General features: G+C 40.5%; 1 protein-coding gene across 12 annotated transcripts; it reads left to right on the top strand.

Annotated features, from left to right (window-relative positions):
• The first annotated feature begins 1439 nt into the window (after window positions 1–1439).
• tcf3b (transcription factor 3b) lies at window positions 1440–27658 on the top strand. 12 transcript variants are annotated; one of them, XM_034704638.1, is made up of 21 exons: window positions 1440–2009; window positions 4842–4938; window positions 6895–6967; window positions 11346–11419; window positions 12072–12144; window positions 12676–12719; window positions 12963–13095; window positions 13666–13712; window positions 17862–17961; window positions 18053–18153; window positions 18503–18596; window positions 18730–18788; window positions 19221–19296; window positions 20293–20354; window positions 20472–20669; window positions 21426–21531; window positions 21700–21850; window positions 22195–22248; window positions 22995–23233; window positions 23345–23496; window positions 24221–27658. In XM_034704638.1, the coding sequence occupies exons 2-20, from the start codon at window positions 4864–4866 to the stop codon at window positions 23488–23490; spliced, it is 1905 nt and encodes a 634-aa protein (XP_034560529.1). In that variant the 5' UTR covers window positions 1440–2009; window positions 4842–4863; the 3' UTR covers window positions 23491–23496; window positions 24221–27658. The 12 variants fall into 12 exon arrangements, with proteins under 12 accessions (XP_034560529.1, XP_034560545.1, XP_034560513.1 ...); XM_034704622.1 differs by having other exon boundaries at window positions 1453–2009; window positions 12072–12135; window positions 18473–18596; XM_034704630.1 differs by having other exon boundaries at window positions 1453–2009; window positions 12679–12719.
• Window positions 27659–27765: the final 107 nt, after the last annotated feature.

Below are 27765 nucleotides of genomic sequence, written 5' to 3'. Positions count from 1 at the left end.
CATTTGTACATACATACACACGCACGCACACATATAACCCCCCTCCTCCCCTCACTGTGTGATCCTACACTCTCTGCTCTCCCTCCTCTCCTCTCTGCTCTGAAGCAGGCAGGCAGTTAGGCTACTAGGGGTGGAGTTGGTTTTATGTTTATCAGCTCCTTCCTGCCTGAAAGACAGGCAAGAAGTATTACATTAGAATTAACAAATTGGTTGGTCACCACTAGTACATTATTTGATTGAGAGAAAATAGATCCATATTTTATTTTGATAACCATTTTTTTCTGTCAGTTTTTACAAATATATGCCAAACATCTGCAGGTTTCAGCTTCTTCTTTGTTGGAATAAATACATTTTTAGGTCATATTGGATTAAAGTTATTATTTTGGATTTGGATCGCTGGATGGATTAGAAAAATAAATTTTTAATTTACTCAAGGCAAGGCAACTTTATTTGTATAGCGCATTTCATAGAAAAAGGGCAAATCAATTTGCTTTATATTTAATTATTAAAAGCATTGGAAACATTCGGACAAGCATAGAAGAGCACAATTAAAATGACAAATATAATAAAACAGAAAAGTAGAGGATAATTAGAAATATTTTAAAAGTAAATTTGAAATTTGCATTTAAAGCAAGTTAAAATGACTTAAGAGTGGAAGGCAGTGGCAAATAAAAAAGTCTTAATCTTTGATTTAAAAGAGGTGAGAGTTGGAGCTGATACTCAATTGGATTTTATTTATGATATACATTCTGGCATTTGTAAACTTAAAAGTATATTGATTTATTGAAGAAAATAACAGCAGATTAATCAATGTTAGAATAACTGTTTTGTAGAGTCCTAAATAGTGTGTCATAATAACAAATCTTAAAATAAAGTCAGCAAGTAAAAACGGCAATGCAGGGAGACATGATGTGTTTAACATTTGCATTTTGCATTGACTTGCTGAGTAAAAAAAGAAAAGAAGGTTGGGTTTAGTTTCTCTTTATAACTGAAACAATAAAAATTGATAGAAAAAATGTCAAAAAACATAGCTGTACCAATATGGAACAACATATAAAGTAGCCTACTATTGGTGATGAAGCTATAGTTTTGTACTTAAGCAGGATTTAATCGAGATAATAAATAAAACAGCAAAAATTAAATTCCAACTAACTTTAGTTAAACTGTAATATGTTTATTGGTTTTGTGCTTTTTAAGAAGAGAAAAAAGGAAGAGGCGGACACAGCAACCAAAGTAATAATATGATGTCAGCGGGCATGTTTGAGCCCCCCTCAGCTAGCCTCCCTCAGCACACAGGGAAAGTGAGCGTCAAGAAGAAGGCGGGGATAAAACTGGCTTTCCAGCTTCTCTACGGCTGCCTCGGCTGTCAGTCAAGCGCATACGCTTTCTGATTGGTTGAGCATGCTTGCATTTATCGTGCCATCTCGTCAAGCTGCTGCTGTGTAATCGCAGGTAACTTTCTTAGGATAGCCTTCCGCTTGACGACATAGTGCACGCAGCGCTCCTGCATTTTGAAGACTACAGATACATTTCGCAACACTGTGCCTCGGAATATGGCATTTCCGTAATTTTAGCAATCGGAAGACGATAAAGTGTATTTTTCTCGCTGTGAAAATCCCCCGTCTTTCAAAGGCATTTGAAATCGGACACCGCTGGCATTGAGGCCCTCACTTTTGTGCGGAGGGATACAGTGTTGCGTCTGACAATGTGGACGGAGGTGGTGAAGATGTCTACGAGAAGAATGAAATCATCTCAGTTGTAACAACAAAAAAGGAAGACGCGAGATTAGTTATTATAATAGATTTGTTTGCACACAGACTTGTTACATTGAAGCAAACACGTGGGCGCTGTGTGAAAAACAGGGTTACCGGGACAAAAGGAAGACATCTACGGAGCTCCAATGCGTTTCATGCACTGAGGTCGAAATTCTCTTGAAGTTTTATGTTTTTCCCCTTGCGAGTCTCCGCTTTTCTTTTTACTGTTGGATATCAGACACTTGGCCAGGAGAGGTAAAAACACCTTATTTCACTTCATGTTTCGGGGGACTTGCATGAATTCGATGTGTTTAACTGTCACCTATTTTGACGCCTGCAATTTTTGGAAAAGTTTTTGGGAATGTGTGGTTAAAGCGGGGGATGTTAAGTTTTTGTCTGGTTTGAGGTGGCGAGCCAAGTGTGTGATGGTCTCCGCATCGACCACGGAGAGGAGGAAATTACTCCTTTGTTCTGCTAAAAGACCGAACTTAGGTGAAATATTAGTCCCGACTAACAAGCCTCGTTTTGTTTTTCACCGTGTGTGTCCTCTATGGCTACAGCTAGTTGAAAAAATTAAATATTTTCGTCGTGTAATGTTGGGGAGCATTTTAGCTAAACTTTGTGTTGTGGGCCTACATGTATTTTTCATACTACCCAGAAAGAAAGTTTCCATAAAAGCCTTTTAGTATCCCTTTAAACATTCCTTAATGGAAGAGTCTGGCCACCAGTTCGACTTTATTTTATGGCACATTTGGCAGGAAATTCCTCATGCTCCCACCCCCACCGTCTCCTCCACTGAACTCCCTCATAATGCACGACTTGAACCCTAATATGTGAAAGAAAGAGCACCCTATTTGTTGCACAAAGTTTGGAGCATTGCTTTTGTTGTGCAGTTGCAGTTTTTACGCACACTTTCTTAGTCGAGCAAGCTTCAACATAGGTGGTGTTTATTTATTTTTTTGGGTTAGCTTTGAAGCAGATGTAAACATAGTTGAAAGTAAATGGTGAATGGGTTAGTTGTCAGTAGTAGCTTGGTCCTGGATGTGGCCTAGCGAAGGGGGATCAAATAATGAACCGCCTACATCCCTTTGGTGTCGTAGATATTCACTGTTTGTTGTTCTATTCAACCTTTTAAGTAGTTTTAGTTTTATTCATGTTTCTGGCTCGAGGTATAAGCTCCACTTGCTGCTGTCGGAGAGTCATCTGAATCAACAGTTAAGCTTTGCGGCCCTGGTCCAGATAGTAAAAGCATGGACAGAAACACGTATTATTCTGTAAGTTACCTTGTTTTTGTTTACACTAATAACAGCTACAGAATCACAAAGATACATACAGTGATGTATTACGATAACTAAATCATAAACAACAGTTCTCCTGAGGCAATTTCATGTTTGTTGTGCAGGTTCAAGGAACTTAATGTGGCCTTTTGTTGTCTTTGAAAGCCATGGTCAAACCTGAGGCAGGCAACACAAAAGTCCTGCTTTATTAAACATAAAGTTGTTTTATTTTGCCACAGCTTCTTTTTAGTGTTTTCCTATAGTGTGGAAGATGACCTGCCTTCCCTGTCTTGTGTGGGGTGACGAGGACCCCTAATCTGCTAGCTTCAAATATTGATCCAGCAGTAGCTGAAGATGCCATTTTGTTACACTAAGCCCCTCCATGTGCTTTATTATTTTTTAACTTCATGGCTAAACAACAGCAGTGACTTTGAAGTTAACTCAAGTGGTGTGTTTCTCTGTTTCTGGGTCGTCATATTGAAAAGTTTGGGAAAGCAGTGACAGCCATGTTATTAGCTTAATTACACTGAGGGCGATGTGTTGTGTTCACTTCCTTTCCTTGTCTCCTACATTAGTTCTGCTCACCTTACTTCACCACACTTTGACTACACTCTTTGTAACTCCTGATCTATTTTTTGCAACACATGTAGAAAATTAGCTACTTTGTTTTACACATGTTTGTTTTGCTTTGAAGTGTATCCTTCTTAATCTTTCCTCTATATTTCTCTCAATACATTCAAACACATTAGGAGTTCCCTTTTTTTTACATTCTCCAACATGCATTCCCTCCAGACAACTTTTTTTCTATTTTTTATTCTATCAATTATGCTTCTACGCTGTATTACAAAGGAGGTTGTAAAAGCACACCACCTGTTGGTGTCCAAGTGCCTCTATTCCTCCACTCACTCCGCTTCCTACTAGTCCTCTGTGAGGCTCAGAGATCCTCCGCTCAGCATCAGAGAGCGGCCTCGGGCTTGTGTTGGAATGCAAAACACAGGGTAAATCCAGTATTCATGCTCACTATGTCATTTGACAAGGTTCTTTCTGAGTTGACATATGGTAATTTGGTAATGACGTGTTTGCATACAGTCATTAGCTCTGCCTTTCACCCCTATTTCCTTGGGCTAACAATAGTCCCAATTATGTCTGTAATTGTAAATGTATTACGTTCTCTTTTATGTACCAATGATCGACATATGGTTGTGTTATTTGCCAGGGTTGCGTAAAATGAAAGACAATTTTTTCATTACTTGGTAGTGATTTGACTAAGGGCAGAGTATTCATCATTTGGTGGCAGTGTCTCTTCTGTTTGGATGGGAAGGCAGTGCCTGGCTTATATTAGCATTTTTAATAGACCCGACTAAAGTGTTTAGTGTTAAGTAGCTCTGTGTTTTCTGTTTCTCCCTCATCAGCCTGTGTATCAGTGGGGTGGTAATTTGAGCTGTATGTTTTAGCCAGCTGAGACTATATAGATGATCATTGATTTTATATAGGAGGAGCATCCCAGATGGTCAACATTCTCATCACACACCTGGAATATTTATTTTAATAGGGCGTTGAAATTCAAACACACTTTTGATGCATTGATGTTTTTATTTTTTTATACTGGCGTTCCTATACCTGTCCTGGTATTATATGAAAAACTCAAAACTAGCCAGTATGAGTTATCTCAAGGGTTGCGTTACAGCACAGGTAGAGTAGTTAAAATTATGCATTACTTTGATCCTCTCCTTTTTTTTAATAGTTATTTGTAACTTTTTTGTGCTTGCTAGTGCCATTAAAACCCTGTATCTGCAAATTTCTCTCTTAGGGTTTATTAGAGACTGAAGGGTATGAGCGAACAGCAGCAAAGAATGGCTGCAGTGGGAACTGACAAGGAACTCAACGACCTCCTGGATTTCAGCGCGGTAAGAGAGTGGGAGAGCAGTCTGGGTGGGTTTTTTTGGGGGGCAGTGGGAGGAAGGGCCAAAGAGAGTGCGATACAGGTGTGGGTATGGGCAGATGAGAGCTGGAGGTCTGAATGAGAGTAGTCTGGGAGGAGGGCACAGGATGAAAAATCACCTTTTACCTCTCTCCAAGTGCTTCAGAAATGTTAAAATCTATTTAACATCAGGTCGGGTTAGTTCAAGACATTTCCATCTCTTATTCTTGGCATGCAGAGGTAGTGCTGATTACATACATGTGAAATACCTCAGGCTGATGGTGAAAATGAATTTTTGTTTTTAAATAGGGTTTATCTAATCATGTAGGTGTTGCAGTGATACAAAAACAAGGAAGTGGATTGTTGTTACAGTGAATGTGAATCCACTATAAAGTGAAATGCTGAATCAGGAATGATATCAAGCATTAATTTCCCCTGGTTTGTCTTGTTAACACAATCGAAGGGGGCAATGTTGTTCTATATGAGCTGGGTTTAGCACTTCTTTTGTCTGAGGTTTCAAATTTCCGTCTTTAGGAAGACATTTCATTCAGAGTTCTTTCAATAATACTTCCAAAGATAAAAACAATCTGATTTTTTTCTTCTGCTTTTATGCACCTGTTTTTCTCTTTGCCATGAAGCCTCTGTTGAGCTTTATGCTTACATAAACATCTCACAGGTCCAATGAAGATGTAATTTATTTTACCAAAACAAAATTAAAAGCTAATGAAGCTAAACCGACAGCTCTGGATAACTTTCATATACGATGTACAAAAGGTCAGTCAAAACTATAACTCGTCAGCAGACTTTATGTCCCCTAAGATGTCTGTTGCGAAAGTAAAGCTGATTAAACTGAAGTTTTAATACCACTGCAAGAGCTACTGATATCTTCTCATAACTCAGGTGAAAACTCCACTAACTCAATATTTTCACTGCATGGTTTTGCATGAATCCCATAAGTTGAGTTTCATTTTATTTGCATTTTAATCTCTTTTTTTTTTTTCTTCTGAAAATGTAGTACTACTTTCTGCCACACCATTGGTATTTCAAAGCAACCATTCCCCCTGAAAGAAAAACACTCCTCGTTGTGAAGGGGGTTTCTGGAAGGTTCTCATTAGACAGTTGGGCCGTGTTAGAAAAGCTCAGATTGATCAGCTGCCAATTTCTATTAGCAGATGTTCCGTCTAAATATGACATTGATATTTGGGTGAGAAACTGTCAAACAATGTCTAAACACATTTCTTCATCTTTGTTTAAAACGCTGGCTAGTCACAGAAGTGCATTCTAGGTCGGAGCGGAGATAAAGAGAGACTAAACAATGTTTCCTGATATCTGCAATCAAATGAAACAGAAAAAAAGATGGCGAACAAATCGATTGTTGGACTGCATGGACATACCATGAAAAAACAGAGAGGGATCATATGTGGCGCTGGCAGCTACGTAGTGTTACGGTGTCCTAGTTTAGAAAAATGTTTGGTTTGTATAGTAGTTTGGCCACGTCACAGAAATATGCCACAAAGCAGATATAAATACCACACCACAGTCGCCCACAGTTGCTCTGTAACACCCACAGTTTGATCATAAAACATGTCCTGGAGGCTTTATTTGAGAATATGCCTTCAAGGTTTTATGTCCAAACACTGTCCATTTAGCTTTTTGGAGAAATATTCCTTTGTTTTAATTTATTTATTTTACATACTCCCGGGATTACTTAGTAATGAAAGAACACCTAAAATGTTTCAAACCTCATAGTTTGTCCCTGCATGTTTTTATGTCATGAGTGGTGGAATCATATGTTTTCAAGTAGTTAGTTCTTTTTTTTTTTTTACTTTGTGAATTGCCTGTCAGAACAATCTGTATCTGGTGTATTAGAGGAAACAGGATGCATGAAGTGTGCCGTCCTTTTCTTTGTTAGTTACCGTATTTTTCCTCTTTTGTCTTGTAGATGTTTGCGCCTCCAGTTGCCAATGGGAAGAACAGGACAATGACACTCGCCAGCAGCCAGTTTAGTGGATCAGGTAAGCTTTTAAGCTCCACATGGAAACACACTAAATTTCCAAAACAGTGTTACTGCATCCAAGACATAACTCATAAAACATTTTCTTACCAGAGATAAAATGCAGGTGACTCTTTGTGCCTGTATTTTGGCACTCTACTATTTAATGAAGCAATCCACATTAAGCGACATTACACAGCTTGCAATTTTTGTCATTGCAAGCTTCCCCTTTGATTCATATCTTTCAGAAATAGGTTTTATAATTTCTCCTTTTTTTCCTCCATTTCAATTTATTTCTGTCTTGAGTATTTAAAGTGTAAAGGAGCTGTAGTCCACCCCCCTCCATCACCTGAAGCCTTTGAGTGGGCTCCTCTCTCTTCCTGAATGTTATTAGTCGGTCGTGTTACTTTCGTTCCTCTGTCACCCTGCCAACCTGGCGTGTGAAATCGAGTCACACTCCCCAGTGTTCCCCAGAGTGAGAACTTGGCCACTGAGGAACAAAGGCAAAAAAAGGGGCTTATGGACTTGAAACGACTCCCCCACCCTGAAGTGTAAAACACTCCTCCCCCAACACAGCACAGGGCTCTTACCCCCACTGATCTGCAGGAAATGGCTTGAGTCCGAGACAATGTCCCTCACCCCCAGCTCGCAGCCTCTTAAACCGGCCCAGCATGCAGTGAGTGGCCAGAGTGGAAGAGAGAGCTTGTTGAATAGAGGGATCAGCCCGTGGAAGGCAGGATTCTGTTTGTTTCTATTACAGCAGGCAATTATTAAGCAGTGAGGAGTTAATTCCTTCCCCCCTCCTCGTGTCCTAAAGTGTGGCCCTCGGTCATTGACACCCATTTTAATGAGATACTTCAAGCTGTCCCGTTTAACTTTGGGAGATCTGTGGGTACCCTCTAATAGCACATAGGAGTCAAAATGTTAACATCTATGAATTCAACCCCAGGACACCCTGGTGGATGTGACACTTTCAAGAACACATACTAAAGAGAGTATAGTCCATCTGTATGAGGCAGGAAACCCGTACAGACGGACTGTATATATGAGGCTATGAATCAGGATGTTGATTATTGGTTTACATGATTCTATTTTAATGTAATGGCTGAATTTATCTATGGCAGCATCTTTTGAAACTCAGCCAAAAAGATTGCTCATTACTCCAAAATATGATGTGGCGCTCGCCTAGGAAGGCTATTTATCATAAAGAAATGATGGCCATTAAAGAGCAGTGTCCATCTATGACGTCACATAGGCGGCTTGTATATTCAGGAACCCAGCAGCGCGGGAACGGCAGTGGGCAGCCTAGTAGCCCACCAGACCACCTCTATTCATCAACACAAAAGTGCTCAGAGGGGTGCTAATTGCATTAGGCGTCCTTCTCCCTTCCTCAGTAGCCACAGTGTGTGTATGTGTGTGTGTGTGTGGGGATGGGTGTATCTGGTAGTGTTGAGGGGAGAGAGAAGAGGAGAGGATTGGCAAGAAGTGTGGGATGTTTGAGAAGTAGGTGAGGCAGAGTGTGATGGTGTGTGGTGGGAGCTGGCCAAGCCCACAAGCCTTTAGGCAGGCGTCCCCTCTGTCACCTCTGCAGCTGCTGGCAACGTCTCCAACCCCCGTCACACACACACCCCAAAAACTCACACAAATACACAGGACGCGACAGGATCGCTTCCCTCAGATCACAACAAACAACATTGTGAATTTTACACATGTGGTTTCCCTTGGTAGCTAGCTTACAAGCAATGCATTTGGCTTTTGCACTCTCCGCTGTGTACCTGCCCCCCCGCCTGCACCGCAGTGTCAAGTCTTTCTCTGTGCGTTGGCTGCTTGTAGTTGGAAAATCTAAGCTCTCAAAAAAGAGGAATTCTCAAAGGAGAGTGGCTTCCTTCTGCAAATAAATTAGATGTTTTCAGAGGCTGCAGCCGTGAGAAGGCTTTGTGGCTTAGAAAATAAATATTTTTCTGGGTTCTAGTTGTGAGTCAGTATTTGTCTTGCTTTGTGACTTTCACTTGAAGTAGATTCATACCAGCCAAAATCTGCATGGATGTGATATACGTCCAAAGAACTCTTTGTTTAGTGACAACAAATTTCTCTTCATATTTCTGATAAGCATTTTTAATAGGTAAATAATACAGAAAATCTTTAGTTTGTATTTTGAATTCCTAGTTTGTCCTGAGAGGCTGTTGAATGTTTAGAAGTTGGTACTTATTTAAATGTAGTAAGTAGTAAAATAAGGGTGGAATATTTTACAGACTAAGCAGATTAATCTTCGTTCTCTGATGACATTTGAAGTGTTTGGAGCTGTTTTTAAGTAACAGGCAAAGTGTTGTTGTTGAACAAAGTTCTGAAGTGTTTTTACTGGGCAAAGTCACTGATGTAGGAGTACACTACTGACCTACTTTAAATGCTCAGACCCTTTTTATACAATTGGACTCTAAAAGTCAATTGTAAGTGAGTAACAGGAACAAGCTTTTGGTTTAAAAATGATCTCATACTTAGTGGACATTGTAGCTTGTGACCTCCATTCATTATGTTTAAACAGTATGTGAAACATTTGAGTCATTTTGGGAATACTTCATTTCCCTCACTTTATCATTTGGAGTTTCTGACAGAGAGTTTGTGTTGAAAATTGCACATGACAATGGATTCACACCAACAAAGAAAGGACTCTCTTCAGGCAGAGTCAGGCTCTCCTAGGCTGGCTGAGCGTCAGTGTCACCTCAGCAGCTCTCCACCTTGTTTTAATTGCCTCCGAGTTAATTACTCCAGTAAGTGTGAAACAATGTTGTCAGACTTCTCCTGCACAGCCGTGCTTTCACTCTATCCTCCGCACCCCCGCTGGCCAAATGGAGGCTTCATAGGCGGATGGGTTGTGTTGAAAAAAACCTGTGAAGATTATGAAGTTACCCTGTAAGCCTGCTCAGTACAGACTATTGTAGACATTGATGATGTGTAATGTTGAGGGTGCAGGAGCTTGTAGTAAATGGGAGATAGTTGTTTGTTTACCTTTTTGATTTGGCTGAAGATGGAAAGTTCCGAAGTGGAAACAAACTCCTGATTTGAGTTGAGCATATTCATTTCTAGTCTGTTGAGGTTTCTAAAGGGGATTTCATCTTGCTAATTTTACGTCATTTTCTGTCGTATCAAATCCTCTGCACTTAGACTTTTCTGTCATGAAGGTGGTTCTGACGCATCTTCATACAAAGTCTGTCATCTTTATTTAGCAGTGAGCCCGTCACCAATGTCCTGTGCCATTGGACATGGTTGACGGTGGTGCAGCTCTTTATTAGTGCTGTGGCCTTTCAGCAGGGCCGATCTGACAGTGAGCGAGGCTGATCTTTTGAGGTCCCCTCTCCTCCCTGCTCGCCTGATTCTCCATGCCACTGGCATCAGCTCCATAGATCACGGCTGTCGCAGCGTGTGTAGGTGCTTGCACCGCTCTGTTAGTCTCATCACTCATTCCCACTCGTCAGCCAGGCGGCTGATCTAGCCCAGACCCCTCTCACTCTGCCCTCCCTCTTGTTCCTCCCTCTCTCTATTTCCCCATCTCTCTCCCTCTCTCTCTCTCCCTCTCTCGTCCCCTTGCTTTCTCCTTCTACCCGCTCACTCTCTTTTGCTTTCTCACACACATTTTTTTAATTAGGCAAAAATCAAAGACTAAATATGAATATTCATAAGGCAACCACATTAATATGCACAATTATGCAAATCAGTATGCAATTAAGGCTTGTGTCTCCAGAGAGCCTGGATAGCATTAGTGCATAAGACGGGGAGAAGGGGATGATGGGGGTATTTTGGAGTTTTCTGCTCCACCAGTCTTTTGGCTGTGTTTTTCCTTTGTGCCACACATCGGTTCTTTCTTTACCTAAAACATTGTGTTGCATGTTTTTGCTTAACATATTTGGAGTAGTGCTATTTTAGGTGTTTGTGCTTCAAATTGACCGAGTGGAAGTGAATGTGGTTTAGATGACATTTCATCCTCTTAGATAACATTAGGGATGTGGATGCTTACTTCTCTGCTATCCAGTGACCGTAATAAACATTAATGGGGACACTGAGCAGCGTTTCCATTTTTTTTAATATAAATGGTGCAATATTGCAACTTGAATGTGACAGCAGCATCTTTGATCAGTAGTGATGCTCACCACTGCAGGCCCATGTGGCCACTTAAGGACGTTGAATGTTAGGAGTAGGATGTAGTGACAGGTTCCTTTGATTTGAGTCCAGCATTAAAGAATGTCTATATTTCTGCAGTAGGATAATAAACATATGCTCTCATTAGTGGATTGGAAATATCATGCATAGGACTGGTCAAGTTCTACCTGCTCTGATTCTTTCATCTCTGCCTCAGACTAACACAATGACCTACCTGTCAGTATTAACAATACGTCTTTCCACAGCAATAGATGAGCGCAGCGGCTCGGGGTCTTGGGGCTCGGCAGAACAGAACAGCCCCTCTTTCAGCCAAGGACGGGTAAGATCTAAGCACACACTCGCACTCTTAAGTAGCACATGATTTTAAGTTTGGAGATCTTAGCATTAACACCAGATGCCATGATATTGTCACACGCTCGCACATGTTCAGTTAATCGCTCTGCCATAGACGAACACACACACACTCCCTCTCCCCCTACCAGTGCAACAGCTTAGTGCCTTTTCATGCCGTGTGCCATGTTTGATTTGAAGTGGTAGTTTTACTTTCTACCTAATAACCTTGGCTCAGGATCCGGCGTTGGCAAGCTCTCTGGTAGCCCAGAACCTCTGTGGAAGCCCACCGGTAATTGCGGCTTCACATCCGCTGTAAATGTCTTGGCACAACTCGGTGTAAATACAAGGAACAGGGGGTGAAAAAGATGCAGCAGGCTTTGATTACCACAAGTTGATAATTAAGAAAGTCGGTTTGAATCCCTTGAGCTGATGCAGATTTGTTTGGCATGGATCCTGTTAGTTAGACAGAAAAACAGCGGGAGGGTAACCACTAAGGCATATAGGTGTGCCAACAAGATAGGGATGGACTTAAAGAGTGGTTATCATTTAGGTCTGTAAGTGAGTTAAAGTTAATTTGTCTGTGTTCATCTTTTCTTCAGGTTGCTCATGTTGTTTTTAATGTGTAATTGTTCCTACAGGGCTATGCTGAAGGATCCCACTTCAGTGAGCATGAAGGCTTGTCCTCTCCATTCATCAGTTCAGGTATCCCAGGTATGCTTTCAGCTTTCTTTTGATAGTGTCTCATAAACGCCTCATACAGGGTCTTGACAAACAATATTTAGTGATGAAGTTACAATAAGTCTATAAATGTGATTCTCAGTCCCAGGTGAAATGTTGTCCATCACACTCCAGTTTCAAAATAGCCACGGTGATACTGTCCGCTTCGGCTGTTGTGCGTACTTGATGACCAATTGTTTTCTCAGTGGTTAAATGTGTGTGTCCACATGCATTTATGTGCGTGCGTGCGTGCTTGTGTGTGTGCGTGTATGCTTGCGTGTGTGTGTGCGCGCCTGTGTTCATTCGTTGAATGTTGGGGATGTGAGGGCACTGAAGCAGAAACCTTCCCCAGGGTTTCGTCTGGCAGGCGGCTTTATGCAGCTGAGCATACTGAAAAAATGGGAGGGCATCTCTGGACTTTTTGTACTTTAGAAAACCTACTTTTCATTGGTTTTAGTACATACCATTGCCTCATACATCTCATGGTTTTAACTTGCATTAACATTATACTTAACATCTTTCTAGCAGGTAAAACTGAGCGGCCACCATACCAGCCCTTTGGAAGCCAGGTATGTCTCCGTTCGGCTTATACATTCTTGACAGAGTAATACATTTTTGTGTGTTTTTTTTATAGAGCTAAATTTATGTTATGTGTCTACATGGAGGAAACCCACTTTTCTCACTTCTCTTTTCATATTAAACCTTTTAATGATCTGTCTTCATTTCTCGGAAGAGAAGTCATTGATGCTTTGCTCTGCTTAGGTATTTTTTTTTTTTTTACTAAAACCATGTCTTTGTATCTTCTTTTGTAGCCTGGTTTTCTCCCAACTGACATAGCAATGCCCAGTCCTGATGCCATGTCCCCCTCTGGCCTGAAATCAGGCTCCCAGTTTTATCCGTCATACCCCAACAACCCCAGGAGAAGGCCACCTGAGGGAAGTATAGGTAAGAGAAGTGGACAGTACATGAGCTATTCACTTAGTGTTATTTTTTTTATGATAACTCGGGCTGCCACTAATGACCGCTTCTAATCGGTTTAATTTTTCAGTCTATTATATATCATAAAATGGAGAAAAATGTGTTACCTTTTTAAAGCCAAAGGTGATTTCTTCATATTTCTGTGGTCCCCAATCCAATTGTACTGGTTTAACTGGCATAGAGACCATACAGTGCGAATGACTTATACGTGTAACAATTATCAACTCATATTTGGCTGACTTTTATCCTTCCAGCCTGACTGTTACCTGTTCTGCCGTATTTGCATTATTAGTTTTACTTCCCTTGATGAATATTTTGAATACAAAGCTACACACATTATAATCACTAGTACCATTCCTTCTTACTGATACACATTCACACCCCCACAGACATTCTGCAGTGTCTTTAGTGTTTGTTTTGTGTCTCCCAGAGCTCATGAAGGAATTGCACCTGAACTGATTTAACATTAGCATATGTGTGCTTATTTGTGTTTTCATCTCTCACCTTTTCTCTGTGTCTCTGTCTGCCTGAATGTAGAAACCCAGCCAAAGAAGATTCGGAAACCCCCTGGCCTGCCATCCTCGGTGAGAGCTTATTTCTGCTCGCCTTCACAGCTCACAGCCAGTCCTTCCTCACTCTCTCTCACTTTTTTTCTCTCTCTCTTCTCTGTCTCTCGACACACTTTCCACACATAAAAAAAAAAAAAAAAAACACATACACACAGCATGTAGACACTGCTACTCCTTCTCTGCTTGAGCAGTTCTGTGACAGACAGGGGTAAAGACCCTCTGCTCAGACAGACTCTGTGAGTTGACAGTCAGGCAACTTGGGCCCCAATAAACATCATCACTGTGGTTGTCTGTACACTGCACTCAAGTGGTTTCAAGTGGTGTTCAGGGTCTGGTTGTCATGTAGATGAACAATTTTATAGGATTTTGAGGCACTTTGTCAACTTTGGTTAGTTAACCTTCTTCAGTGGCCCTATAAGTCCTCTTACTGTGTAAGAGGAGAGGGATACTGGATTAAGGTATTAAGGGCATATGTGTATCTGGCAGCCAATGTATGAGGAGTCCATGTAGGTTAGTCCCTGTTTGCTGAAGCTGGTTTGGATCTAGTTCAGCGTTAGACAAATCATTGTAGAAAGTATGTAGGAAGTTGTTTGGTCAGATAGATTCTGAATTTGCCTTTGAGCCAAAGTTTCACTTTCTGGAATATGAATTCTCCAGCTTGGATTTTTTCTAAATGTATTTTAGTATTTGTAACTTTCTTTTAGTTTTAGATTTCAATATGGCAAAACCTGCTCCAACGAGTGCAATTGAACTCCAATCCTAGGCCAGAGCAGTATGAAGTGTCATATAGAGCTTTGATTTACTGTACCAAGTGTCACATTTTGTCAGTGGGCCCAGAATTCCCAGCAGCTGATGTGTGCGTGGATGATGGCAACCACACATAGCTGGAAACACAAGTCATCGTTTCATGCTTGATATTTACTGAATGAAGTGCAACTGTTAGTTTAAAGTGACTGGACAAAGACTCAACGCACAATTCTGATGTAAAAATTTAATTTGTTTTCTTTGAGTCCTTTGCGTCCATTAATAGTCTGTGCTTCTATAAAGTTTCAACTCCTGTAGATCATAAATGTATCAGATCAATTTACATACATTGAATAGTCTTTCCTTGTAGCCTTTTCTACACAACACTGACCATTTACCTGCTTTTGATATTTTCTACTGCAGGTACCTCATGGTTCTGAACCTGAGGATTCATGGCTTTCAAAGATAGCAAACATGATACATCAAGTTAGAGGAGCCAGAGTGGGTTGTTGAGTGGCGTCACTGTTGCTATCAGAGCCCAATCTTGCTGCTTGAGCTGCCATTGGATCATTAATATGAAATACTGCCAGTACACAAACATTTTCTGTAACCCAGTCCTCACGCTACTATAGTTCTCAGATGACACGAGTGACCTCAAACATAAACTGGATACGGTACCTCCAGGACGGCGTCCTGCTGCAGTACTCTTGCTAGAAAAGGAAACAACAGGACAAGTCTTTTTCACCAGTTTGTGTGGATAGTAAATGTGCTTAGGGATATGATATTGTAAAGGTTTCTGAAAATGCAATGTCCCATCCTGCACTTTGGCCTTTACCTTGCCCCGTGGTCTTATCATCCGAGTAAATGCAGAAAATATTTTGATGCACAAGAGTTAAATGAAGATTGACTTATGACCATGCTGATATTTCTTCAACACATGGATGAAGTAAAGTCAAAGGAGTTATGCGGCTGACTAGGTCCAAATTGCAGAACCACGGATGCGTAAACTGGCAGGAAAGGAAGTCGAGCATAAATAGTGTTTTGTTGTCGTCTGAATCTATTTGAGATTGAGTTGCAACAGATGCGGCTGCTGTAGCGGCTGCATTGATTGGGTTTGTTTTTATCTAATAGTCTGTAAGGATACAGATCAGAGTTGGACCTGGTGAACTTGCTGCCTAGCTCCTTTCTTGGCCTCCTCATTACACGAATGATTAGATCTGTTTTTGTTTTTTAGAAATCTGCGCCGTCCTTCACCTGTGAGTGTTACCACCACTTCGTAGTCACACTCCGCCGCGGTGACTACATTAGAGAGATTGAGTGTGGGTGCTCTGTCTGGGCCGAGGCCACCTTTCTCTCGCTGTCTGAACCACGGTCGTTCCCCGCACTGTATATGACGGCCGCATGGTTTTAGTGTGAATGATGACATGTTTGTGTGTGTGAACCCCCCTCCCCCACTTCACTCAGCCCTCCGCCTACGCCTCACCACATGATGGCCTGGGTGGGCCTCCCCCTGTGAGTGACCCAGTTGTGAGGCGCGGTGCTTGCGAGGCCTCTTAGCCCCGTGTCTGAGCCCAGATTAATGACCACCGATGATGATCCTGTGGTCTTTCCTCCCTCCCTCACACCCACCCTTCTTTATCTGTACACTACCTCTTTAACTTATTTTTCTCTCATCATGTATCTACTTTTTAAACTCGTCTCATGTCGCTAAAAATAAGCTACTTGACGAGTTTAAGCGCCATTTCTCATCCTCTCAGACTTCCTAACACACCCAAACCTGTACTCCAGATCCTTGCCCTGACCCGGTGAACTGTCACCTGTAACAATCATACAGCATGCAGAAACTTCTCTCCTGCCCCCTAGTTGTCCAGTTGACTAATGACAAAGCTTTAGTGGGTGAATACATCAGTTTGAGGTTTGTTAGATGTTAATCTTCATCCACTCCCCGCCCCATGCAGCAACCCATATTTTTTTGTGTAGACCTTTTACACAGTCATAGCCTGAATTACATTAAACCCCTATTAGTGGAGGATTTTAGCCTAGAAATCCCCTTTCTTCCTGAGAATACAATTATCCAGCCGCACCAGTCATTGTGTAGTTTTCTGTTCCCATCTAGAGCAGCAGGATTCACTCCACATTGTTCCCCGTGAAAGAACAACTCAAAGCCTATTGTTAAATGAAGCCATCTCCGTCATGTTTTCCCCCGAATTAACCGTGATCATTTTAAATCCCCTGTTTCCTTCACACTCCCCTGGCCATTTCAAGCTTTGTTTAAGTCATTTAGATTACCTTCTCCTGTCCCCCCCTCAACACCCCTTATCTCTCTACCCATTTCATAAATCATCAGGGCCTTCATTTTTTCCCCTGCTATCCTCCCCCTTGCCCCTTTACCACCCCCTACCCACTGCAATAACTCTCTCTCCCTCTCTTTCTCCCTCTCTCGCTCACTGACTGGATCCCAGCCCCCATCTCTCTCCCTCTCTTCGCTCCCTCTCCTCAGCCCAGCTGCCTGTGGAGTTGGATGTGGTCCAGGAACAGGCAGATGGCTCTGTAATTAGAAGTGCATCTCTCCATTCCCTTTCCACTTCTCCCTGTTAAATCAAATTACAGAAAAAATCCCTTCTCTGGATTAGCATTCTTTGCAGCATAGCCTCCGTTCTCTTTCTCTCTTCCTCTATCTGCTGTGTACTACAGAGGAGAAGAGGAATAGCCAGAGTGAGTGGTGGCTGATGGTGTGGGGAAACTGAGGGCTTCTCATGTCTGTCTTCAGTTTGAGGCTTTGGAGGGAAGAGATGTGTCATTTAAGGCAACGATATTTGTTTGCTTGATGTAGGATGATGTGTGATTGGACTGTTTAGGGTGCTAATACAGAAAATGTCCAATTTCATCAAAGATGCCCATTTTTATATTTTCTGTAATCAATCCTGCGTTGATGCCACAAACAGTGGGATAATGCCAGTTTGAGGGTTTCGCTGGAGGAGTTTGTGTGTGTGTGTTTGTGTGTGTGTGTGTGCTCACTGAATGCATGGTATGTGTGCGAGTGGATACTAAGTGTGTTATAGGGAGGGGCTGCAGGCCAGGCAGTGCGATGTCACTGGGGTCCTGGGAGCTAGAGGAAGTGCTCACTGTGCACTGGGATTCAAGCCGTCGCTGTGCCCAGCATGGCATGGCCGCTGTGTTCTCCTCCACAGGCGAGGAGCCGACCTGCCTCCACAGCCGGCAGACTCCCTTTTGCCATCTTGTGGCTGCTTGAAGCTAGTGTCATCAAAGGGTTTCAAAAGAAAATCAAAGAAAGATTGATAGCTCAATGCTTGTTCTCTCAGAGTGCTATGGGATGCACATTAAATGTTCATGTTAAAGCATTAAGTAGTTATTGTGGAAACCACTGCCTGGCTGCTTATCGTCTGCATGTTTGTTTAGGTGTATGCCTCCACATCTGGCGATGAGTATTCCAGAGACAATGGAGGATATCCTGGTGCAAAGCCTGGAGCCGTCTACCCTGGCTCTTTCTATATGCAAGGTAACCATGCACATTTTATCACTGAGAGGAATTTATTATTTTATTCGGTTTCTGTTTTTATTGTGTTTTCAAATGTGTCTGCTTTTCTCAGAAGACCCGTGGTCATCTTCTGGCTACTCTGCCATGCTGGGTAACTCTCCTCACATTGGACAGCCAGGCTCCTTCTCTGCGATTAACCCACAGGACAGGATGGTGGGTATAAGCAGCCTGTTTTCCATTCTAGCCATGTTTTTCCTCAAATTGTACTTCTAAGGGAAATTCATGGTAAACTTAAAAGGATATGTTTTCATAGAGAGCACAACTTTTAGCATCTGCTCACCTTAAATGTCAGTTTCTTGATTTTAGTAACACTACATTTCATCTGAGATGCATGAAGTGTGTTATTTACTTTGTCATTTTGAAATATGATGTAATAGTAAAACTTAAAATACTTTAATGTACTCTTCACATTACTGAATTTATCTGTGCCGGATGCATGTTCCTTATAAAGCTACTTGTATCCTTTCTCCAGAAGCGTCAACTCCTGCCTATGTCCCCACAGAACTATCCTCTGCACGGCAGCGAAGTCAACGGCTTCCACTCTGCCTCCACCACCTACAACCACACACCCGCCATCAACGGAGAGGGAATCATGGGTACGTGACTTTTAAGAGTAACTCAACAAGTATCTTGGTAGCATATGTGAACTAACCTTGGTCATTTTGTTATTCTTTCCTTGGGAAACAAATTAACATCATCCAACTCACATTATTTATTTTGTCTCTGCAGCCAGCCGAGGCACCACAGCTGGCAGTTCAGGAGATGAAATTGGGAAGGCTCTTGCCTCGGTGAGTTATTTACTGTTTGTTGTTCTTTAGATTTGTTACGGGCAATAAAATAATCACTATTATTGTCCAAGGGGGTTATCTCCGTTTGACAGAATACAAATATGTGATGTAGGACAATTTGTATGAAGATCAAATGAAAGCTGCAAATGACGCAACAGAAATGATCCTTTATAGGTTCAGCATCGTTTCAGTTGTTTATGGTCTTTTTGAAAAAGATTTATTTCTATTGTAAGACAGAAACAGACACCAGCCACTAAGAGCAAAACTTAGGAAGTACAAAAAGAACATGGCAATTGTAAAAAAAAAAAAAAAAAAAAAAAAAAATGTATTTCTCACACATGTTCACAATACTCTTTAACCAAACTGCTGTGCAAAACATTGTTATGCTTTCTTAAATGGTGGAATAATTGTGAGACTTTTTTCATCTCTCAGATTTACCCGTCGGACCACAACAGTAATAACTTTTCCTCGGCTCCCTCTACTCCTGGATCCCCTCAGGCTATTGCAGGTAACGTTTAATTAAATCACAATGAAATCATTCAGAATTCAAGACTGAAATGCATTAAACTTCCTCTAAAACAATAACAAATTTCAAAGTTACAATGCCTTATCATCTTTAAGTGCCAGTTTTTACATAAAACCATACTGAATCATCTAAAAACTGTTTTCGAAACCGCCTGCTATACTAGCAGTGCGTACTGATTTGGCCAAAATTCAGTATGTAGTAAGTAGTTTGTGAACCAGAGCAAAATCTGCAGTAAGCCAAAACTTCCTGGAGGTCTACTGTTTCGGGAAAATTTCTCAGTATGCACCGGACCAGTCTGCCTCGCGTACTGTTTGTGACGGGGGGAACTCCGTATTTAGGTGCTGTAAAAATTATTAAATTCCATATAAACCACTTCATAATTTTTAAATCATAAGTGGATGCTAAAGAAGCAGTATCTCTTATCAGCTTGGCCGTTGTTTACTTCCGCTTTCCGAAACCGGAAATTCAGTGACGTCTGGCCCAGCGTACTGCAACACAGATCGAACAGAACAGTCATACTGCAGACTAAATTCAAACGCAGTATGTAGTAGGCACACCTAATGCCTACTACATTAGTAGGTAGTATGTAGCAGGGCGTTTCAAAAACAGTTTTTGTCTTTATGACACATTAATTAGATGGATACAACCTTGTTTTGATTGATTTTTCTTCTCGGCAAGTTTTCACAATAAGAACTTTAGTGCACTGAGTTTCCTGTACTTTATTCTCTCTCATGTCAACACACTTGATAACGTTTTAATTTCAGGATCAGAATAACTTCATCAATCCAATTTATTTAACTTGTTTTGTTTGATTGCAAACTTGTTTTTGGCAAGCAAAAATTAGTTAGTTGAAATTGTTGGAGCAAAAATATTCCTCTGCATGTTTCATATTTTCAAGCAGAGAAATGAGTCTGCAGCTCCATCTGGTGTGAAGTTAAGCACTACATTTAAACCATATCCCAATATTTCTCTCTGCAGGAGCACAGTCTCAGTGGCAGAGACCCACCACACCCAACTATGAAGGGCAACCACATGCGCTGGTATGTAAAAACATTCCTCTTCTACAAGCTTTTTGAAGTGAGAATTTTCCATATCTCAACTTTTGCGAATCAAAGAAAAAAAACACACTTCTTAAGTCAATAATTTTATTTCTCAAGCAGAGTAAAATGGAGGACCGTTTGGAGGAGGCCATCCATGTACTCCGCAGCCATGCTGTGGGCCAGGGCCCGGGTTTAGAGGGCGCCCACTCTGACATGCAGACTCTGCTGTCCGCAGTACACAATGGGGGCCTCGGGAGCCTCGCTGCAGCTTTCCCCAATGCCAGCCTTGCCCTCAGCAACAGACATCCTGCTATGGTGAGTCACCTGCCCTGCTCAAACAGTGTTTCATGCGTGTTTGTTTTGAAAGAGACCTTTTTAAAACTATATTTTTCAGGCTTCAACCACTGGGCTTAATCTGTACCCTGAAAGAGACATTTGGTGTGGGTGGATCAAAACAATATGAAGGGAACTAAAGTGTTCATTTCACTTTTTGGCTAGCTTTATCTCATACAAAGAACCTTTTTTATTGGGGAAAGTCATGCTCGTAATAATCAATTGCTGATGGTAATGGCTACGTCAAGGTTTAAATACATGGACTATGTAACAAAAAGCTCTTAAACACTATAATGTATTTGATTTGAGTGTGATTACTTCAGGCTGGCTATGCACATTTACTTTTTATTTAATTTATGTAACAAGAAAAGTTAAGGGGAGAAAAGAACTCAAAAGTGCACTACCAGTTAAAAACAAGATGTCCAACATTAATACTATGCTCCATCTGCTGGTCAAAAGTGGAAGTGTAAGCTCTTAAAACAGGTTTTTTTTATCAATCATGTTCATGAGTTACATTTTAAATAGTTACATCAGGAATTAAATATTGCTCCAAAACAAGTGTAGATATAGTAAGTTATTTTAATATTTTATTTTTGTTTGAAGATACTCAGCCTCTGTCTGCAGTACGGACAGAGGCATGTTGTTTAGGAAATCTTTTTTCTTGTTTTTTAAGTAGTGTTGTCGTAATATATCTTTTCTTTTAAGATGCATATCATGATTCTCTATCTTCATCAACAGGGAGGGAAACACGAGGAGCCCACTGGTCTTCCTCCCAGCAGCACTCTTCTGCACGGTCATCATGCATCCGGACCCACACCGTCAGGACAACCAGAGGGCTTCACCAGTAAGTCAGACTCCATCTCTTCTGACTCAGAAAAGATGCTGTCTTTATATTCTTTGGTTCTCTTTTCTTAATGTGAGCTTTGTTCTTTTACCTGATGTACTGCATCCTTTGTTCCAGAGGATTTAGTGCTGTGTTACATGATTCTCACATCTGTGCGTTTGTCCTTAGGTCTCCCTGGTGGTATGCCTCGCTCTACACACTCCTCCAGCAGCTCAGACATCAAGCGAGAAGACAAAGATGATGATGATGATAATTCATCAATTGCAGACAAATCAGATGATGAAAAGAAGGAGGCCAAGCTGGCACGAAGTCGAATAAGGTACAGTTGTCCTTACTACATTTTCTAGCCTTTGATCACTGGCTTGTGTTTTTATTTGCTAACTTTATACAAACTTTTTTTACTGGTAAATGCAATTCATTAATCCCACAGAGGTGCACATTTTCTAAACACTACTGCCAAATCTAAAAATGTGAATGAACCCTATTTAGGTAGTAAATATCTGCTCCATGTTCCCACACCTCAGCTGTTAAATGAACCTGTCTCATAAGACAATGTTAGTCATGTCAGTCATCTCCTTTGTCCTGTGTGTCCCACTGATTACCCAGAGTATGTTAGGTATTTAACAATGTTGAAATCCCCCTCCCTTCATGTCACATTTTCAGAAAGGAGGCGTTGACCCTCCAGATGCTCTCTAGCCTTACAGACCAGAAAGATGAGTAAGTGTCTCCGATAGAGGACAGGTTCTCGTGCTTTAAGGGCCCCCTCAAAGTACATGCAACTGGGCTCACTCAAAAGCACATGGCTATTAAGCCGAAATCTGAGTTTTTGATGTATTCAACTTCTGAACTATAATATATCACTTACTTTCAACATTTGTGTAGTTTCAGTTTAAAGGATTTTTGAATTTCAAATGTATTAAGTGAAACAACAATACAGTTAGGAACCATGAACCACAACCAGTCACTGATGTGTTTTATGATAATGTGCAAGGCTGAAGCTGTATTATATTATGCTTTCCCCCACTTTGAGAACACAAATAATGCAAACACAGCTTAAAACATTTTTTAAAAGTGCACAAGTCTCATTTTGTCATGAGATGCTGATTTGACTTTACCAGCGTTGCCTTTTTGTGTTGAACTTTTTGTGGGTGAGATGCATGAATTGTGAGAAAAAAATAATTTTGGTTGTACTGTCCCTTCAATTGATGCCAAAAAGCCACTAAATGCTAGCCACACACCCAGTATATCACAGAATTTCAGCTTTTTTGTTATTTCAGTCCCAAAGAGTCTTCAATTTCAAATGTATTCAGTGAAACAGAAATGCTATTTCTGGCAAAATAATACATTTGGAAACCATGAACTACACCGACAACAACATGAAGTCTAAAGTTTCTGATGCTATATTTTGTAATGTTACCCTGCCTGTGAAATAATCTTTTTTTTTTTCCTCCTTGGGTAACTAGTCCAGAAGATGAAGAAGATGATGAGGACTTGCCACCTGAGGTGAAGCTGGAGCGTGAGAAGGAACGGCGAGTGGCTAACAATGCCCGCGAGCGTCTCAGAGTAAGGGACATCAACGAGGCATTTAAGGAGCTTGGGAGGATGTGCCAGCTGCACCTCAGCCATGACAAACCTCAGACCAAACTTCTCATCCTGCACCAAGCCGTCAATGTCATCCTCAATTTAGAACAACAAGTCAGAGGTCAGTCTGCAGCACATCAGTGATGGAAAGCGCAGTTATGCTATACCCCTGCTAAATGTACACTTTGTCATTCTTTTATACTGAGCTAGCTCTTTTTGTTTTTATTGTCAGAGCGTAACCTTAACCCCAAGGCAGCATGTTTAAAACGCCGAGAAGAGGAGAAGGTGTCCGGGGTCGTGGGTGAAGCACCCATGCAGCTCTCAGGAGGTCATCCTAGTATGGGAGGAGACGGCCACAATCCAGTTGGCCACATGTAACACCAGGTAGGCCTCAAACAATAACCACTAAACTTAAACTAAACTGTCTTAAAGTTGTTTCTTTTAATTGTTTTTAAACGGAACAGCTACAAGTTATCATCCCCAGGGTTTATCTCCTGGTTGAATATTTTGGTCTAGGATACAACAGAAGAGGAACTAGTGCATCTGATAACAAAGCAATCAGTCAGACTTGTATTGTTTTAAAAATTCAATATTTGTATGTTTCTATCATGGGGAATCACCATCTAATTTAAGAATGTGCATGGTAGGGCAGATTTCAACTTTGTTATTTAGCACTGATGAAAAGTTGAATCTTTGCAGCCTGTAGTTTAGCTTTATCTCACAGCTGCATTTGGTTAATTCTTCTTGTAAAAATGTTTTATTTATATTTAAAACAAATTGCCAGAATGATGCAACAACAGTGGAACATGTTTGGTGTCCAAGAGAAGTTATTACCTGTGAATGCACACATGTGGGACGGGAGCAGCATATGCAACAATGTCAACTATTGTAAAAACATGATCGCAAAATAGAGATTTTTTTCTGCCAAGGCTAAAATCTGAATATTTTGAGATGAGAGGAAATGATTTCATTAAAATCTACAGGATTAAAATCTCAACATGTAATGTTGTCATTGGGTTCAGTTTTTAGTCTTTGTATGTAGCCTGGTGTTTTGTTGATGTCCCTGCAGTATATAAACACTTAAACATGTTTGTGATCCTTTTTGCAGATCTGATGGTGTTTCCTTGGCTGTCAGAGGATGTGGCCTTAACAGATTTCTTCCACCCATTATTCTCAGTGTGTGTGTGTATATGTGGACATGTCTGTGTATTGTCCGTTCAAGTTTCAAGATGCACATTCACACACTCGTACACACATGCATACTGCCAAAACTGACACAGCCTGTTTGTCACACTCCCAAACATGACTACAAGCTCAAATGTGAAGAACTTTTTTTAGTTTTGCTTTCTTTTATACATGTAAGGATTTTCTTTTTCTTGGTTTCCACAAGATGATGGAACACCGGAGTACTTTTTTGTCCTGCCACAAATTGGGACTTGACACACTGCCGAGAGGTGCTCTTGTGAAAGAAAGGAGACCTAAACAAACACAAATTGAATCAAGGATTTGTGCCTAATTGTTACATATTTTCTATTTGACATTTAAGCAAATTGCTTTACATGTGAGGAACATTTATTGTGAGGGATTGCTTATGTGTATGAGCAATTATTTTTTAATGTATGTCATTCCCAGCGTGATGGTACAGTCTTACATATGTTATGTAACCAAGCCCATAGTTGAAGTTGAATTGTCTAAATTCAGTGACCTTGCCTTGATCTTATCAGCAGATGTTTGGGGAAGATTAAATGTTTGACAGTCCAAAAGTAGCTAAAGAGAGGAGGAAACTCTGACTCTGACTGAAGCCAGGTCTCATCCCACAATGCATCTTGAGGCCCAGGAAAATAAGTTGTCTTTCTTTGAAGCTTATTAATTAATCCAAGTGGAGTCTGTCAACAACAAAACTGTTCTTCCTTTTTGTTGACCACAAATTTAAGACCCACTCCAGTAAGCCCCTATTATAGGTTCAGGATTTTGTACTGCTTTATGTATTGGAGCGTACAGAGACAAGACAAAGCACAGATGTATTGGTTTCATCTCGAAGTGAAGTGTTGACCTGTTGTGCATTTCAGGCCCTAAAAGTCATGTTTAAAAGCCATTTGAGAAACACTTGCTAAGTGATCAGCACCACTTAGTGCTCTTACTTGAAATGGTTTTCTGACAATGCCAGCAGACTTAACAGCTCAACTTTTTCCCCCAAGTCAGAAAACTCTGGGCTCCTTTTAATGAAGGGATCTCATCAGTCCGCAGTTGTTCGAAGCAGACAAGCCTTTGTGTAACTAAGGCTTTCTTTTCCTAAATTAGCATTCCCACTGAATTGCAGCCCCTCACCTTCCTCCTGAGTAAGTCTGTTCTCACGTTTCTTACTGCGAGAAGTGTGATGTGTAAATTCACTTCATACATCACTCTGTTTCATTTTTCAAAATTAAATATATATAAAAATATATATTTTTTGTTAGTCTATACATTGTAGATTTTTTACATAAATGGCAATATTAGTTTGAAGTTTAGAGTGTATTGTAGATGAGCTGAATAAGGGGATATTTGACATTTAAATGAACTTGTTCAAAAATTAATTCAAATTTGAACTGAATTGCAGAGGACTTGCATCATCAAATGGAAAAGGAAAAATGTTGAAAGTGTTTGGTGTATTCTTTATTCCAGTTTTAGTTGTAATTCTTATCAGCTACCCAGATGATTTTTTTTCTTTCCATTTGGGGGTTTTCTGGATGAAGTTTGTGCCACGGGCCGGTTGAAGCGTTCTTACTCTAGCGGTGAGGCACTGAGGAAAAATGTGGGAAGGGATTTTTGTCTCTTACGGTGATTATGCAACTGGGTTTTGAATGTAGCTACCATACAAATGTGGATCACCTTCATTTTCAAAGTTGTGTTCCTGGTTTCTTTTCAGAACAGTATAATAGTTTCCATATCTAAGGTCTGCCCAAAACCAAGTGGCTCTCAGTGTGCAGCTCACTTTGTAGTAGCCTGCACATTTACTATGGAGGCAGATGCTGGTATTGGGTAATAGATAATACAGAGAACAAAACAGTATTATTGTGATGTTTTTCCCATGTCATGTCATGTTGTGAATGGTTTTAACCAACACGTAATCACAAATGGGAGGTAGAGCATTTTGTGTTTAATTTCTACAAAAAGAGATGAAGAAAAAGACCTATACAAATCAATAGTGTGGCCTTTTCATTCTCAAGACTTAACATGATGGGAGAGTGATACCTTATCAGTGCCTGAACTTGTATTTTTCATTTAAGACAGTTTTATTTTTGAACCATATCATTTCATTTATCATGGAGATTAAAGAGGTACTTGTTCATTCCCCCACCCTCCCTTCTCCTAACGCTTTTTCAATTTTCAGGAAGAAGTTAAAATGGTATAAAGAGATTTTCTTTCAGTGTATCTAGTTAAATAAATAAATGTTACGTAGATCTTGTTTAGTTTTTATTCCTTATTTTCTAATTATACAACTGGATTATATTGTCCAAACTGCTGTTTTAGTTAAGGTCATGGGTCCAGGTCATGAGTTTTCTTTCTCCAAACCTTTATTGCTAAACAGTTGGCATTGCAGGGTTCAAGTAGATACTGCTTTTGGCTCTGATTGTCTGCTTTTGATGCACATTAACATGTTTCAGTGTATGTGTTGCTTCAGTTTCAATGTAGGGAGTGAGTTTTATATTTTTTTTGTCTTAGCTGGAGCCTCTAACAACTTGGAGCATTTCACATTTCTGTATATCAGAGTGCAAGCCCTTTGCTGCCGTGACTTTCAGTATACTTAGTCTCCAGTGAGGATTTTCTACTCTGACTTTGTCTCTTCCAGCTCTTTAATGGCGTCGACAGTGACTTTTTGTAAGAAGTTCAGATCACTTCTTTCAGAGTTGCATTTGAAGTTTTACTTTATATTATTACAAGACCACTTAGTGTACTGAATATTGAAGATTTGTTCTAAGGGAAAGACTGACTTGATGTCATTTAGTATTACATAAACATCCCATTAGCCTACAACCTACATACTCATTAAGAATTGTTTTGGGGGAACCTTATTTCTTAACACAATAAGTCATGACAGACACAGTTTAGAATCTGCAAATAGCAAACCGACCACTGCAAAAAAACATAATGTTAACAAAAAAATTACATTATTATGATGGAAATGTTCATTTGATGGGTTTGAACTTGTTTTGGTATAAGAAAGCAGTAATAAACACATGCTTTCAACAATTTTGTCATATCTTTGTTGAATTTAAAAAGGGGAGTCTATTGAGTGTGAAACTCATTCACAGGTAAAGAGCCTGACATCATGGCGCAAGGACACTGTTGACTTCTACAGCGTCCTCGGAGTGCCTCACTCAATCTCTCTTTTTCTTTTTTATATATATATATAAATAATTATATATAGTTGAGAACTGTCTTGTATATAACAGTAATGTAGCAATAAATGTGCCATTTTTAATAACAGATTATACCTTTTCCAATGTCTGGCTTTTGAAATTGTATACATAAAAGGAGAAATAAAGGAAAACATTGTAATAAAGGGTTTGCTGTAGTTTGGAAAGTGAATTTGTTCCTATTTTCCCTCTGCCCATGGAAGGTTGAGCACAAATGCATTGTGACCTGCTTATGATTATGAAGCCCAGCAAGGCA

Source organism: Notolabrus celidotus, chromosome 2, assembly GCF_009762535.1.
Source record: "Notolabrus celidotus isolate fNotCel1 chromosome 2, fNotCel1.pri, whole genome shotgun sequence".
Classification (NCBI taxonomy): domain Eukaryota; kingdom Metazoa; phylum Chordata; class Actinopteri; order Labriformes; family Labridae; genus Notolabrus; species Notolabrus celidotus.
This window is presented reverse-complemented; position numbering and strand designations above follow the sequence as displayed.